At 44.1% G+C, this 15,965-nt stretch overlaps 1 protein-coding gene across 1 annotated transcript; it reads left to right on the top strand.

Moving 5' to 3' along the window:
* Positions 1–2,894: 2,894 nt before the first annotated feature.
* LOC141027302 (uncharacterized) lies at positions 2,895–15,464 on the top strand. The gene is made up of 6 exons (XM_073504296.1): positions 2,895–3,867; positions 3,914–4,626; positions 13,337–13,447; positions 13,592–13,648; positions 13,853–13,912; positions 14,016–15,464. The coding sequence occupies exons 1-6, from the start codon at positions 2,895–2,897 to the stop codon at positions 15,462–15,464; spliced, it is 3,363 nt and encodes a 1,120-aa protein (XP_073360397.1).
* Positions 15,465–15,965: the final 501 nt, after the last annotated feature.

Raw genomic sequence — 15,965 nt, 5'->3', positions numbered from 1 at the left:
TGTACCCAAGAGATACAACGAGCATGACATTTTGTATGGAGCTATCATGTGAGATGGCCACCTTACCGAGGCCAACTACCTTACCCTTTGATTTATCACCAAAGGTGACATACTTTCGAGGGCCGTCGTTTTCAGCAAGCTCATGGAACATATCTTTATCTCCGGTAATATGATAAGTACATCCACTATCAAGGACCCATTCCTTTCCTCTAGCCGTGTAGCCGCGAAGATTTGCCATAAGACCAAAGTGTCTCATTGCATCATCAAGATCATAGTCACTATCATCATCATCCTCATCATAGTATCCATGTTCAACATCATCTTGTGATTGATCAACTCCTAGAGAGGGTAATTCATTAGATAAATGATCATTCCTATGGTTATCTTTATGAATTCTAATAGCTTCGGAAATGATATTGCTAATGATTCCAACATCTCCTTTGGCACGCATGAGATTGGTAAGCTCAAATAGACAATCACCAAAGCTAGGATCAGTAGAATTCATCTTACTCAAGGAGATAGATTTATGAAGGATTTCGTCCAAATTTTTCAAGGAATAATCTGGAAATCGTTCCTCAAGAAATCTCCATATAGTATAGGCACAATCAAGAGTAGGTAAATTAGTAATCAAATTTTTGGGCAATCCCCTAATGATAAGATTGATGGTTCTAAGATTGCGAATCATGTCAAGAACCTCTTCGGGTGTAGGATGCAAAGGATCAATATGAGGTGCACAAGGGCTAGTAATGTACTTGTTCAAATGATATTCATTGAAAATCTCAAGCATTTCATTTTTCCACTCATAGAAAAACTCTCCATCGAGAATAGGCACTCTACGTCTAAGACTCCCCAAAGTAGACACATCCATCTTCCTCTAAAGGTGTTTAAACCAAGGCAATGGAGACCAAAGCTCTGATACCAATTGAAAGGATCGAGAATAGGTGTCTAGAGGGGGGTGAATAGACTCTATTAAAGAAAAGTTGCAGTTTTTTATTTTTCTTAAGTTGATGTGGAGTTTTAGCACAAGTTTAAACATTCACAATACATATCAAGCAAGCATGCAAGCATACAAAGAGTATATGAGCAGCGGAAAATAAAGCATGCAAGTTGCAAGAATGTAAGAGAAGGGATTGGAGTGAGCAAACGCAATTTGGAGACATGGAGATTTTTTTATCCGTGGTTCCGATAGGTGGTGCTATCGTACATCCACGTTGATGGAGACTTCAACCCACGAAGGGTAACGGTTGCGCGAGTCCACGGAGGGCTCCACCCACGAAGGGTCCATGAAGAAGCAACCTTGTCTATCCCACCATGGCCGTCGCCCACGAAGGATTTGCCTCACTAGGGTAGATCTTCACGAAGTAGGCGATCTCCTTGCCCTTACAAACTCCTTGGTTCAACTCCACAATCTTGACGGAGGCTCCCTAGTGACACGTAGCCAATCTAGGAGACACCACCCTCCAAGAAGTAACAAATGGTGTGTTGATGATGAACTCCTTGCTCTTGTGCTTCAAATGATAGTCTCCCCAACACTCAACTCTCTCTCATAGGATTGGATTTGGTGGAAAGAAGTTTTGAGTGGAAAGCAACTTGGGGAAGGCTAGAGAACAAGATTTATGTGGTTGGAATGGAATATCTTGACCTCAACACAAGTGTAGGTGGTTCTCTCTCAGAAAATATGTATTGGAAGTGTAGGCATGTTCTGATGGCTCTCTTCACGAATGAAGAGTGGGTGGAGAGGTATTTATAGCCTCCACACAAAATCTAACCGTTACACACAAATCACCAAACTCGGTGGGACCGATTCAGAGAACTCGGTCAGACCGATTTGGTTCATAATGTGACCGTCAGGCATTTCGGTGGGACCGACTGGATCAACTCGGTGGGACCGATGTGCTAGGGTTAGGGTAAATCCAAATCTCGGTTTGACCGATTACTCAAACTCGGTGGGACCGATTTGGGTAATAAGCGAAACAGAGTGTTGGCCAAGCAAACTCGGTGGGGCCGATTGCATATCTCGGTGGGACCAAAATTATTGCAACGGGCAGCAGAGAGTTTGCAAGCCCATCTCGGTGAGACCGAGATCCCATCGGTGAGACCGAATTGATTAGGGTTTCTGGCAGTGGCTATGTCAACTGAACTCGGTGGCGCCGGATAGAAAGAATCGGTGGGTCCGAGTTTGACTTTTAGGTTTGGGACAACTATGGATATGAGAAAGTGGTTGAGGGCTTTGGAGCATATCACTAAGCACTTTGAGCAAGCAAGCCATTAAGCAACACCTCATCCCCTCTTAATAGTATTGGCTTTCCTATGGACTCAATGTGATCTTGGACCACTAAAATAGAAATGTAGAGTCCTGAGCTTTGAGCTTGAGCCAATCCTTTGTCCTCAGCATCTTGAAGGGGTTCCACATCCTCTAGTCCATGCCACTCCATTTTTGAACTCATGTGAAACATACTAGATAGAAGCATTAGTCCAACAAGAGATATGTTGACATTAATTACCAAAATCACCCAGGGAGCACTTGTGGTTTTAGTAGAGCATGCAAGAGATGGGGCCATATTGCTCGGGACTGTTTCTCCTCTAAGCAGCCCAACCCAAGCCCTGTCATCCGGCCCACAGCCCAATCGACACCGAATCAAGTGATTCCGAGGCAAATCTGCACTGTTGCCGCGAATGTGACTAATCAGCCGGTCAGAGGGGTGGTCATTGCCTCTACCAACCAAGGAAACAGAGGGGACGCCTCGATATCCGCCGGAGTGGGTATCCGCCATTACAACCCCTCCTCTATTTCCATACCTCAAAGATTGAGATAATCAATTATCGGAGATAGAGCTCAATCCCCTTCACTCCGCCTCGCCATTCACCCTCCCTCATCCTCAATGACTCAATCCATGGCCTCCTCCCCATTCGACCCAAGCCCCTTCATCCCAGCTGGCCACCACAGCGTCGACGTTGCGGGCAGACCAGCCCGCATTTGTATCCTTGCAGGTGCGGTCCCGACGGCGCATGAAGAATGGGCCATCACAACCATCGTCCCGATGCCCAATCTGCCGGTTCAATTCTCTACTATTCGTGAGGTACTTGCTGAGTTTCTTACTGATGTCAAGCACCTGGGGCTTTCTGAGATCTCGCCCTGCCCTTTTGGCCAAGCTTATGTCAAGCTCAATAGTGTTTTTGATCGAGATGAACTAGTCAACAATAGTCCACATCCATTTACGGATGTGCATGTTATTTTTGAAAAGCACAATCAAGGTCTGAACTGGCGTAAACTGAATCTTAGCAAAGAAGTTTGGATTTTACTGTGCGGATTTCCTTTGGACCACCGCAGTATTCATGAGATCAACAATGCAGTCTGCAAATTTGGCAAATTTGTGATGTGGGACAGGAATAAAAGCTACAGAGCTAATCTCATGGTTAAATTCATAATGGAAGAACTTAGAGACATTCCTGCTAGCATTGTTATTGGGGAAGGAGATGATTCTGCTACCCTCTCTGTTCCTGTGGTGATTTTACAAGACACTGCTTTGGGCAGGGAGGCACCTGATGAGGACCCAATTCCCCCTTATGGAAATCCCCACCCTGTCCCAGCCCAGACTCATTTCCACCAAAACCAACACAACCACTTCATTGGTCCCCTTCAATTCCATGAAAAAGAAGCAGTTCAGGCACCTGTTCAGAATCCACTCTTAGATAACCAGTTGGGCATACAGGTTGAAGATGACGACGACATGGATGACCTACCTAGTTGGGGTCACTTGGCCATGCAAGTAGATCAGGAACTTATAGACCAGGAATTGCATGCAGGGGAGTTTATGAATTTGAATGAGTTGGTGGAGCCTTTGGAAGAAGATCTAGAGCATCTAGGTGAGGAGCAACAAGTGGCTAATAGCAATTGTCACTGACTCTATAGAACCACCTGATCACAGTGTTGAGACCGCTACTTCTGTTGTTGGGCCTTTGGCGCCAATCCTTCCTATCATTCCTGATGTAAATGCTGATATTGGGCCAGTTGGGCCATTGGAGCTTGTAGAGCCCATTTTGGCCCAGGAGGCCCATATAGTGGTCTTACAGGCTGAGAGAAGGCTGGTGGAACCAGCACTGGAAGATCTAAATCTAATAGCTATTCCGAATGTCACTCCAGAGGATCACGCTCTCCATTCAGTGGACCCAATGCAGTGTGAATGCTCACTGACCCCCAGACTCAAGACTGTTTTTGGTATTGACAGCACAAATGGACGGATCAAATCCTCAGTAGCTCCTGACACTTTGGAGGCACCACAACTTGAGTCCACTCTTCAGGTTTTACTAGCTCAGTCTGATCCAATTCTCAGTAGGGACAAGTTTGTCCCCCTAGAACAAGCAGCATGTGAACCCCCTCCTACCGTAATGCAACAGAATGAGGTTCAAGATCCTGATCTGATTTCTAATGCTGTTGATCCCATGATTTTTACTGAAGGTGAAGGTGAATCCTCCTCCTCTGATGACACTGCTCCACCAGGTTTCCCTGTTCCTATATTCATGCCTGATAATCTTAATGACACAGGGAAGAGACAGATCTCATCTGATGAACAAGGGGTTGAAATCAAGGATGAGGAGAAATACCTTGGCAAAGAAGGAGCTATTGTTGGGGAACATAGCAGAAATTCAAAATTTTCTACGCATCACCAAGATCAATCTATGGATTAACTAGTAACGAGAGAGAGGGGAGTGCATCTTCATACCCTTGAAGATCGCGAGCGGAAGCGTTCAAGAGAACGGGGTTGATGGAGTCGTACTCGTCGTGATCCAAATCACCGATGATCCTAGCGCCGAACGGACGGCACCTCCGCGTTCAACACACGTACGGAGCAGCGAGGTCTCCTCCTTCTTGATCCAGGAAGGGGGGAGGAGAGGTTGATGGAGATCCAGCAGCACGACGGCGTGGTGGTGGAAGTAGCGGGATTCCAACAGGGCTTCGCCAAGCGCTGCGGGAGGAGGGAGATGTGTCACGGGAGGGAGAGGGAGGCGCCAGGGCTTAGGATATTGCTGCCCTCCCCTTCCCTACATATATATAGGGGCAAGGGAGAGGGGGGCGCAGCCTTGGCCCTTCCTCCAAGGAAGGGTGCGGCCAGGGAGGAGTCCATCCTCCCCAAGGCACCTAGGAGGTGCCTTCCCCCTTTAGGACTCTCCCTTTCCCTTATCTCTTGGCGCATGGGCCTCTTGGGGCTGGTTCCCTTGGCCCATATAGGCCAAGGCGCACACCCCTACAGCCCATGTGGCCCCCGGGGCAGGTGGACCCCCGGACCCCTTTCGGCACTCCCGGTACAATACCGATAATGCGCGGAACTTTTCCGGCGACCAAAACAAGACTTCCCATATATAAATCTTTACCTCCGGACCATTCCGGAACTCCTCGTGACGTCCGGGATCTCATCCGGGACTCCGAGATTCAATCGTCGGTATCCCAATACCTCGTTCAATCTCGTTACCAGCAAGTCTCTTTACTCGTTCCGTAACACATGATCCTGTGGCTAACTCCTTAGTCACATTGAGCTCATTATGATGATGCATTACCGAGTGGGCCCAGAGATACCTCTCCGTCATACGGAGTGACAAATCCCAGTCTCGATTCGTACCAACGCAACAGACACTTTCGGAGATACCTGTAGTGCACCTTTATAGGCACCCAGTTACGTTGTGACGTTTGGTACACCCAAAGCATTCCTACGGTATCCGGGAGTTGCACAATCTCATGGTCTAAGGAAACGATACTTGACATTAGAAAAGCTCTTAGCAAACGAACTACACGATCTTGTGCTATGCTTAGGATTGGGTCTTGTCCATCACATCATTCTCCTAATGATGTGATCCCGTTATCAATGACATCCAATGTCCATGGTCAGGAAACCATAACCATCTATTGATCAACGAACTAGTCAACTAGAGGCTTACTAGGGACATGTTGTGGTCTATGTATTCACACATGTATTACGGTTTCCAGTTAATACAATTATAGCATGAACAATAGACAATTATCATGAACAAGGAAATACAATAATAACCATTTCATTATTGCCTCTAGGGCATATTTCCAACAGATAGATCTTGCGTGATCGTAAGAATTTTTTTGAAATTGCATGCTACGTTCCCAACAATAACATGAAAAGTATATCACTATCTTCCATTTTATGGCATTAATCAATCTTGAATGTAATGAATTTCTTTTTAGGTTTTTCCTCTAGGGCATATTTCCAACAGTCTCCCACTTGCACTAGAGTCAATAATCTAGTTCACATCACTATGTGATTGTAATGAATCCAACACCCATGGGGTTTGTTCATATCTCGCTTGTGAGAGAGGTTATTAGTCAACGGGTCTGAACCTTTTAGATCCGTGTGTGCTTTACAAATCTCTATGTCATCTTGTAGATGCAGCTACCACGCGCTACTTGGAGCTATTCCAAATAACTGCTCTACTATACGAATCCGGTTTACTACTCAGAGTCATCCGGATTAGTGTCAAAGTTTGCATCGACGTAACCCTTTACGATGAACTCCTTTTACCACCTCCATAATCGAGAAAATTCCTTAGTCCACTAGTTACTAAGGATAAGTTCGACCGTTGTCATGTGATCCATTCCTGGATCACTCTTGTACCCCTTGACCAACTCATGGCAAGGCACACTTTAGGTGCGGTACACAGCATAGCATACTGTAGAGCCTACGTCTAAAGCATAGGGGACGACCTTCGTCCTTTCTCTCTCTTCTGCCGTGGTCAGGTCTTGAGTCTTACTCAATACTCACACCTTGCAACACAGCCAAGAACTCCTTCTTTGCTGATCTATTTTGAACTCCTTCAAAATCTTGTCACGGTATGTATTCATTTGAAAGTACTATTAAGCGTTTTTGATCTATCCTTATAGATCTTGATGCTCAATGTTCAAGTAGCTTAATCCAGGTTTTCCATTGAAAAACACTTTTCAAATAACCCTGGATGCTTTCCAGAAATTCTACATCATTTCTGATCAACAATATGTTAACAACATATACTCATCAAAAATTCTATAGTGCTCCCACTCACTTCTTTCGAAATACAAGTTTCTCTTAAACTTTGTATAAACCCAAAATCTTTGATCATCTCATCAAAGCGTACATTCCAACTCCGAGATTCTTACTCCAGTCCATAGAAGGATTGCTGGAGCTTTGCATACTTGTTAGCATCTTTCAGGATTGACAAAATCTTCTGGTTGTATCACATACAACCTTTCCTCAAGAAAATCGTCGAGGAAACAATGTTTTGACATCCTATCTGCAAGATTTCATAAATAATGCAGTAACTGCTAATATAATTCTAACAGACTCTTAGCATCGCTACGAGTGAGAAAGTGTCATTGCAGTCAACTCCTTGAACTTGCCGGAAAACATCTTAACGACAAGTCGAGCTTTCTTAATGGTGACACTTACCATCATTGTCTGTCTTCCCTTTAAAATCCATCTGTACCCAACAGCCTTACGACCATCAAGTAGTTCTTTCAAAGTCTATACTTTGTTTTCATACATGGATCCTCTCGGATTTTATGGCCTCGAGCCATTCATCGGAATCCGGGCCCACCATCGCTTCTCCATAGCTCGTAGGTTCATTGTTGTCTAGCAACATGACTTCCAAGAGAGGATTACGTACCACTCAGAAGTAGTACGCATCCTTGTCGTCCTGCGAGGTTTGGTAGTGACTTGATCCGAAGTTTCATGATCACTATCATAAGCTTCCACTTCAATTGGTGTAGGTGCCACAGGAACAACTTCCTGTGCCCTGCTACACATTAGTTGAAGTGACGGTTCAATGACCTCATCAAGTCTCCACCATCCTCCCACTCAATTCTTTCCAGAGAAACTTTTCCTCGAGAAAGGACCCGTTTCTAGAAACAATCACTTTTGCTTCCAGATCTGAAATAGGAGGTATACCCAACTGTTTTGGGTATTCTATGAAGATGCATTTATCCTCTTTGGGTTCGAGCTTATCAGCCTGAAACTTTTTCACATAAGCGTCGCAGCCCCAAACTTTTAAGAAATGATAGCTTAGGTTTCTCTAAACCATAGTTCATACGGTGTCGTCTCAACGGAATTGCGTGGTGCCCTATTTAAAGTGAATGCGGTTGTCTCTAATGCCTAACCCATAAACAATAGTGTAATTCGATAAGAGACATCATGGTATGCACTATATCCAATAGGGTGCAGTTATGATGTTCGGACACACCATCACGCTATGGTGTTCCAGGCGGTATTAGTCGCGAAACAATTTCCACAATTTCTTAATTGTGTGCCAAACTCGCAACTAAGATATTCATCTCTATGATCATATCATAGACATTTTCATCCTCTTGTCACGACGATCTTCAACTTCACTCTGAAATTACTTGAACCTTTCAATAATTCAGACTTGTGTTTCATCAAGTAAATACACTCAGCATCTACTCAAATCATCTGTGAAGTAAGAACATAACGATATCCACTGCGTGCCTCAGCACTCATTGGGCTGCACACATCAAAATGTATTACCTCCAACAAGTTGCTCTCTTGTTCCATCTCACTGAAAACAAGGCCTTTCAGTCATCTTGCCCATGTGGTATGATTTACATGTCTCAAGTGATTCAAAATCAAGTGAGTCCAAATGATCCATCTGCGTGGAGTTTCTTCATGCATATATATCAATAGACATGGTTCGCATGTCTCAATCTTTTAAAAAACGAGTGAGTCCAAAGATCCATCTACATGGAGCTTCTTCATGCGTTTTATCCCAATATGACTCAAATAGTAGTGCCACAAGTATGTGGTACTATCATTACTATCTTATATCTTTTGGCATGAACATGTGTATCACTACGATCGAGATTCAATAAACCATTCATTTTAGGTGCAAGACCATTGAAGGTATTATTCAAATAGACAGAGTAACCATTATTCTCCTTAAATGAATAACCGTATTGCGATAAACATAATCCGATCATGTCTATGCTCAACGCAAACACCAAATAACAATTATTTAGGTTTAACACCAATCTTGATGGTAGAGGGAGCATGCTATGCTTGATCACATCAACCTTGGAAACACTTCCAACACATATCGTCATCTCACCTTTAGCTAGTCTCCGTTTATTTTGTAGCCTTTTATTTCGAGTTACCAATACTTAGCAACCGAACCGGTATCTAATACCCTGGTGCTACTAGGAGTACTAGTAAACTACACATTAATATAATGTATATCCAATATACTTCTGTCGACCTTGCCTACCTTCTCATCTACCAAGTATCTAGGGTAGTTCTGCTTCAGTGACCGTTCCCCTCATTACAGAAGCACCTGGTCTCGGGTTTGGGTTCAACCTTGGGTTTCTTCACTAGAGCAGCAACTGATTTGCCGTTTCATGAAGTATCCCTTCTTTCCCTTGCCCTTCTTGAAACTAGTGGTTTTACTAACCATCAACAATTGATGCTCCTTCTTGATTTCTACTTTCGCGGTGTCAAACATCGTGAGTTGCTCAAGGATCATCATGTCTATCCCTGATATGTTATAGTTCATCACGAAGCTCTAATAGCTTGGTGGCAGTGACTATGGAGAACCATCACTATCTCATCTGGAAGATTAACTCCCACTCGATTCAAGTGATTGTAGTACTCAGACAATCTGAGCACATGCTCAACGATTGAGCTTTTCTCCCTTAGTTTGCAGGCTTAAGAAACTTGTCAGAGGTCTCATACCTCTTGACGTGGGCATTAGTCTGAAATCCCAATTTCAGTCTTTGGAACATTTCATATGTTCTGCGACGTTTCAAAACCGTCTTTGGTGCCACAATTTTAAACCGTTAGCATCACACACTGAACTATCACGTAGTCATCAAAACGTGTATGTCAGATGTTTCGTAACATCTACAGATGACGCTCGAGGTTCAGCACACGGAGCGGTGCATTAAGGACATAAGCCTTCTGTGCAGCAATGAGGACAATCCTCAGTTTACGGACCTAGTCCGCATAATTGCTACTATCAACTTTCAACTAAATTTTCTCTAGGAACATATCTTAGTAGAACTAAAGCGTAAGCTACGACATTATTTGCAAAGACCTTTTGACTATGTTCATGATAATTAAGTTCATCTGATTATTTAATGAACTCCCACTTAGATAGACATCCCTCTAGTCATCTAAGTGATACATGATCCGAATCGACTAGGCCGTGTCCGATCATCACGTGAGACGGACTAGTCGTCATCGGTGAACATCTCCATGTTGATCGTATCTACTATACGACTCATGTTCGACCTTTCGGTCTCTTGTGTTCTGAGGCCATGTCTGTACATGCTAGGCTCGTCAAGTCAACCTAAGTGTTTTGCTTGTGTTCCGAGGCCATGTCTGTACATGCTAGGCTCGTCAGCACCCGTTGTATGCGAACGTTAGAATCTATCACACCCGATCATCACGTGGTGCTTCGAAACAACGAACCTTCGCAACGGTGCACAGTTAGGGGGAACACATCTCTTGAAATTTTAGTGAGGGATCATCTTATTTATGCTACCGTCATTCTAAGCAAATAAGATGTAAACATGACAAACATCACATGCAAATCATAAAGTGACATGATATGGCCAATATCATCTTGCGCCTTTTGATCTCCATCTTCGAGGCGCGGCATGATCACCTTCGTCACCGGCATGACACCATGATCTCCATCATCGTGTCTTCATGAAGTTGTCTCACCAACTATTACTTCTACTACTATGGCTAACGGTTAGCAATAAAGTAAAGTAATTACATGGCGTTTTTCATTGACACGCAGGTCATACAATAAATTAAGACAACTCCTATGGCTCCTGCCGGTTGTCATACTCATCGACATGCAAGTCGTGATTCCTATTACAAGAACATGATCAATCTCATACATCACATATATCATTCATCACATCCTTTTGGCCATATCACATCACATAGCATACCCTGCAAAAACAAGTTAGACGTCCTCTAATTGTTGTTGCATGTTTTACGTGGCTGCTATGGGTTTCTAGCAAGAACGTTTCTTACCTACGCAAAAGCCACAACGGTGATATGCCAATTGCTATTTACCCTTCATAAGGACCCTTTTCATCGAATCCGATCCGACTAAAGTTGGAGAGACAGACACCCGCTAGCCACCTTATGCATCAAGTGCATGTCAGTCGGTGGAACCTGTCTCACGTAAGAGTACGTGTAAGGTCGGTCTGGGCCGCTTCATCCCACAATGCCGCCGAATCAAGATAAGACTAGTAACGGTAAGCAAATTGAACAAATCGTCGCCCACAACTACTTTGTGTTCTACTCGTGCATAGAATCTACGCATAGACCTGGCTCATGATGCCACTGTTGGGGAACGTAGCAGAAATTCAAAATTTTCTACGCATCACCAAGATCAATCTATGGATTAACTAGTAACGAGAGAGAGGGGAGTGCATCTTCATACCCTTGAAGATCGCGAGCGGAAGCGTTCAAGAGAACAGGGTTGATGGAGTCGTACTCGTCGTGATCCAAACCACCGATGATCCTAGCGCCGAACGGACGGCACCTCCGCGTTCAACACACGTACGGAGCAGCGACGTCTCCTCCTTCTTGATCCAGCAAGGGGGGAGGAGAGGTTGATGGAGATCCAGCAGCACGACGGCGTGGTGGTGGAAGTAGCGGGATCCAACAGGGCTTCGCCAAGCGCTGCGGGAGGAGGGAGATGTGTCACGGGAGGGAGAGGGAGGCGCCAGGGCTTAGGATATTGCTGCCCTCCCCTTCCCCACATATATATAGGGGCAAGGGAGAGGGGGGGCGCAGCCTTGGCCCTTCCTCCAAGGAAGGGTGCGGCCAGGGAGGAGTCCATCCTCCCCAAGGCACCTAGGAGGTGCCTTCCCCCTTTAGGACTCTCCCTTTCCCTTATCTCTTGGCGCATGGGCCTCTTGGGGCTGGTTCCCTTGGCCCATATAGGCCAAGGCGCACACCCCTACAGCCCATGTGGCCCCCCGGGGCAGGTGGACCCCCGGACCCCTTTCGGCACTCCCGGTACAATACCGATAATGCGCGAAACTTTTCCGGCGACCAAAACAAGACTTCCCATATATAAATATTTACCTCCGGACCATTCCGGAACTCCTCGTGACGTCCGGGATCTCATCCGGGACTCCGAACAACTTTCGGGTTACCGCATACTAATATCTCTACAACCCTAGCGTCACCGAACCTTAAGTGTGTAGACCCAAAGGGTTCGGGAGACACGCAGACATGACCGAGACGCCTCTCCGGTCAATAACCAACAGCGGGATCTGGATACCCATGTTGGCTCCCACATGCTCCTCGATGATCTCATCAGATGAACCACGATGTCGAGGATTCAATGAATCCCATATTCAATTCCCTTTGTCAATCAGTATGTTACTTGCCCGAGATTCGATCGTCGGTATCCCAATACCTCGTTCAATCTCGTTACCGGCAAGTCTCTTTACTCGTTCCGTAACGCATGATCCCATGGCTAACTCCTTAGTCACATTGAGCTCATTATGATGATGCATTACCGAGTGGGCCCAGAGATACCTCTCCGTCATACGGAGTGACAAATCCCAGTCTCGATTCGTACCAACCCAATAGACACTTTCGGAGATACCTATAGTACACCTTTATAGCCACCCAGTTACGTTGTGACGTTTGGTACACCCAAAGCATTCCTACGGTATCCGGGAGTTGCACAATCTCATGGTCTAAGGAAACGATACTTGACATTAGAAAAGCTCTTAGCAAACGAACTACACGATCTTGTGCTATGCTTAGGATTGGGTCTTGTCCATCACATCATTCTCCTAATGATGTGATCCTGTTATCAATGACATCCAATGTCCATGGTCAGGAAACCATAACCATCTATTGATCAACGAGCTGGTCAACTAGAGGCTTACTAGGGACATGTTGTGGTCTATGTATTCACACATGTATTACGGTTTCCAGTTAATACAGTTATAGCATGAACAATAGACAATTATCATGAACAAGGAAATACAATAATAACCATTTTATTATTTCCTCTAGGGCATATTTCCAACAGCTATGATCTGGACCAGGCACTTTGCTCCTAAAAAAACAGCAAGGACATCATTCAGGTACCTATAGACTAGGTAAATTTTCTGTCTGTTACTCTTCTATCACCTGAAAATTTTGACTGGGCCATAAAATTTGTAACTTCTAAAGTCTAGGAAATTATCTCTCAAAACAAGGATGAGGAGATCTATTTACCTTTTTCCTTGCCAGTATCCTGTCCTGTCAGCTCAAATCTTACTTGTCCCTTGGATAATTCTCACGATCAGGAGAACACCCCTAACTCTATGGGTGGATCACAAGAGATCACTTCCTCCTCCACCTCTGCTATGCATCAGAACAGAAAGAGGAAGGACAAGGGACCACTGGTGGAAATAGAGGTAAGGAGGAGTTGTAGACTCCAAAAGATTAATAAAGGTTACAAAAAATCAGTTTGAATGGATAAAGACTGCATGGCCTGTCATTCTTTCCCTCCACCATTACCTGCTAAGATTATTAAGAATCTGAACACTGCTTATTGCAAGGTCAATGCTCAGGATACTACAGAAGATAAAATTACCACCAAGATCAAAAAGCCCAAGGTATGCCCCAAAACAAAGGATGGTGCGAGCAAAGCTAAGGAGGGGTCCACTGGTGGGAAGAATGCCAAGTAGCAAGCCTTTTCTTCTATCTTCTGTAATAGTACCTGATCTTTTGGTGACATGAGTCCACATGTTTATGTGGTGTATGACTGGGTTCTTTCCCTTATGGATTCTGTGTGGCAGACTTGTTATCCCTTATCTCAGTGTGTTATGAAACTCTGGGTTGATCTGTGCTGTGTTATTCTGCTTGTTATGGTTGCTCTGGTCTGTATGATGTGTTATTGGCTCTCCAAGTATCAGTCTCACCCACTCCTCCCTCTAGTTTACTGTAATCCTTATGAAGAGAAACTGGAATATTCTGAACTAGAACATTAGGGGCATCAATGACCCCAAGAAATGGGATGCTCTATCCAATAAAATTGCTGAATCTGCTTGTTCCACCATCTGCCTCCAAGAGACCAAAAGAGACCATTTCGCCACTGCTTATATTAGGAAATTCTGCCCAAAGAACATCTCAAAATTTGAGTTTCTTCCCTCTAATGGTGCTTCTGGTGGGCTGTTGATTGCCTGGAATGAGCAATTATTCTCTGGGTTGCTGATACATCAGAATGACTACTCCTTGACCATCAATTTTACTTGTAAACTCTCTGGGACTGCATGGAAACTCACCAACATCTATGGACCTTGTCAACAGGATGCAAGAGTTGATTTTCTTGATTGGTTCAAAAACTATCAGGTGGGGGATGATGAAAATTGGCTTGTATTGGGTGATTTTAATTACATAAGATATCATCACAACAGAAACAAAGATGGTGGCAGTATAAATGACATGTTCTTGTTCAATGAAGCAATCAGTAATCAAGCACTTGTTGAAATTCCTCTAAAAGGCAGAAAGTTCACCTGGAGCAATATGCAAGAAGCCCCTCTTCTGGAAAAGCCGGGTTGGTGTTTTACCTCTGAAGCATGGACACTCATGTTTTCTTCTACTCAAGCCATCCCTCTTGCCAAAACCACTTCAGACCACATCCCTATTGTTATCAAAGTGGGCACCTGCATCCCTAGATCCCAAATATTCAGATTTGAGAATTTCTGGCTCAAGCACCCCCAGTTCGAGGAAGTAGTCAAAAATAACTGGGAGCAAGAGGTGCATGAAACTGATAGTGCAAAATGCATTGCTGCTAAATTTAAGAGGCTTAGGAAGGGCCTAAAGATCTGGGCCAAAACTATTTCAAACCTGAAAGATACTATCCAGAACATCAACTTCATGATTCTGTTCTATGATGTCATTGAGGAATATAGGGACTTGTCCGTGGAACAATCTAATGGCAGGAGGATACTCATTGATCATTTGAGTCTTATTAATGAGCATCAGAGGATTTATTGGAAGCGAAGGGCTACCATCAGAAACATCAAGATGGGGGAAGCAAACACCAAATACTTTCAAGCCAAAGCCACCATTAAGCACAGATTTAACCACATTGCTATGCTGAAAGATGAAGAAGACCATGAGCATGCTGACCATAATGCAAAAGCTGCTATTCTTTTCAGAGCTTTCAAGAAGAGATTGGGCTCAGTTTCCAAAACTGAAAACCCACTTCTTCTCCAGTCTCTACTCTTGCAACATGATGACTTGTCAGACCTAGAGATACCTTTTACTAAGAAAGAAATTCATGATGTTATTATGAAGATGCCTGCTGATAAAGCACCTGGACCAGATGGATTTAATGCAACATTTCTTAAAGCCTGTTGGGATATTGTGGCTCCTGATTTCTACAGGCTTATTGAAGATTTTTATTTGGGGACAGTAAATCTATAGAGTATTAATTATTATTTTATTACCTTGATCCCCAAGAAAGATGATGCTGCACAACCCAATGACTTCACACTAATCTCTCTCTTAAATTGTACTTTGAAGATCTTAACCAAGTTACTGGCCAACAGACTGCAAAAGAAGATTCTCAAGTTGATCCACCCCAACCAATATGGGGTTTTATCCAACAGATGTATACAAGATTGTTTGGCCTAGTCTTTTGAATACATACATCAGTGTTACCAGTCAAATCAAGATGTGATTCTCCTGAAATTGGATTTTGAGAAGGCCTTTGATATGCTTAACCATGACACTATTATTGAGATTTTACAAGCCAAAGGTTTTGGCTCTAAGTGGATCAATTGGATTAAGATGATATATGGCACTGGGTTTTCTTCTGTTCTTCTCAATGGGGTACCTGGAAAATAGTTCTTATGTAAATGTGGGTTGAGGCAGGGTGACCCCCTATCACCTCTCATTTTTGTGCTTGCTGCAGATCTGCTACAA

This window comes from Aegilops tauschii, chromosome 7 (genome assembly GCF_002575655.3).
Source record: "Aegilops tauschii subsp. strangulata cultivar AL8/78 chromosome 7, Aet v6.0, whole genome shotgun sequence".
NCBI lineage: Eukaryota > Viridiplantae > Streptophyta > Magnoliopsida > Poales > Poaceae > Aegilops > Aegilops tauschii.
Note: the sequence above shows the minus strand (reverse complement) of the source record. Positions and strands in the feature narration are given on the sequence as shown.

What these genes read in the sequence shown, in the direction of transcription:
- LOC141027302 (XM_073504296.1), top strand. Translation starts at nt 2,895, where the DNA reads ATGGCCTCCTCCCCATTCGACCCAAGCCCCTTCATCCCAGCTGGCCAC. An exon ending in AGAAGATCTAGAGCATCTAG is followed by an intron (nt 3,868 to 3,913) that starts GTGAGGAGCAAC and finishes CTGACTCTATAG; the next exon opens with AACCACCTGATCACAGTGTT. An exon ending in TGCTTGTTATGGTTGCTCTG is followed by an intron (nt 13,913 to 14,015) that starts GTCTGTATGATG and finishes ATTCTGAACTAG; the next exon opens with AACATTAGGGGCATCAATGA.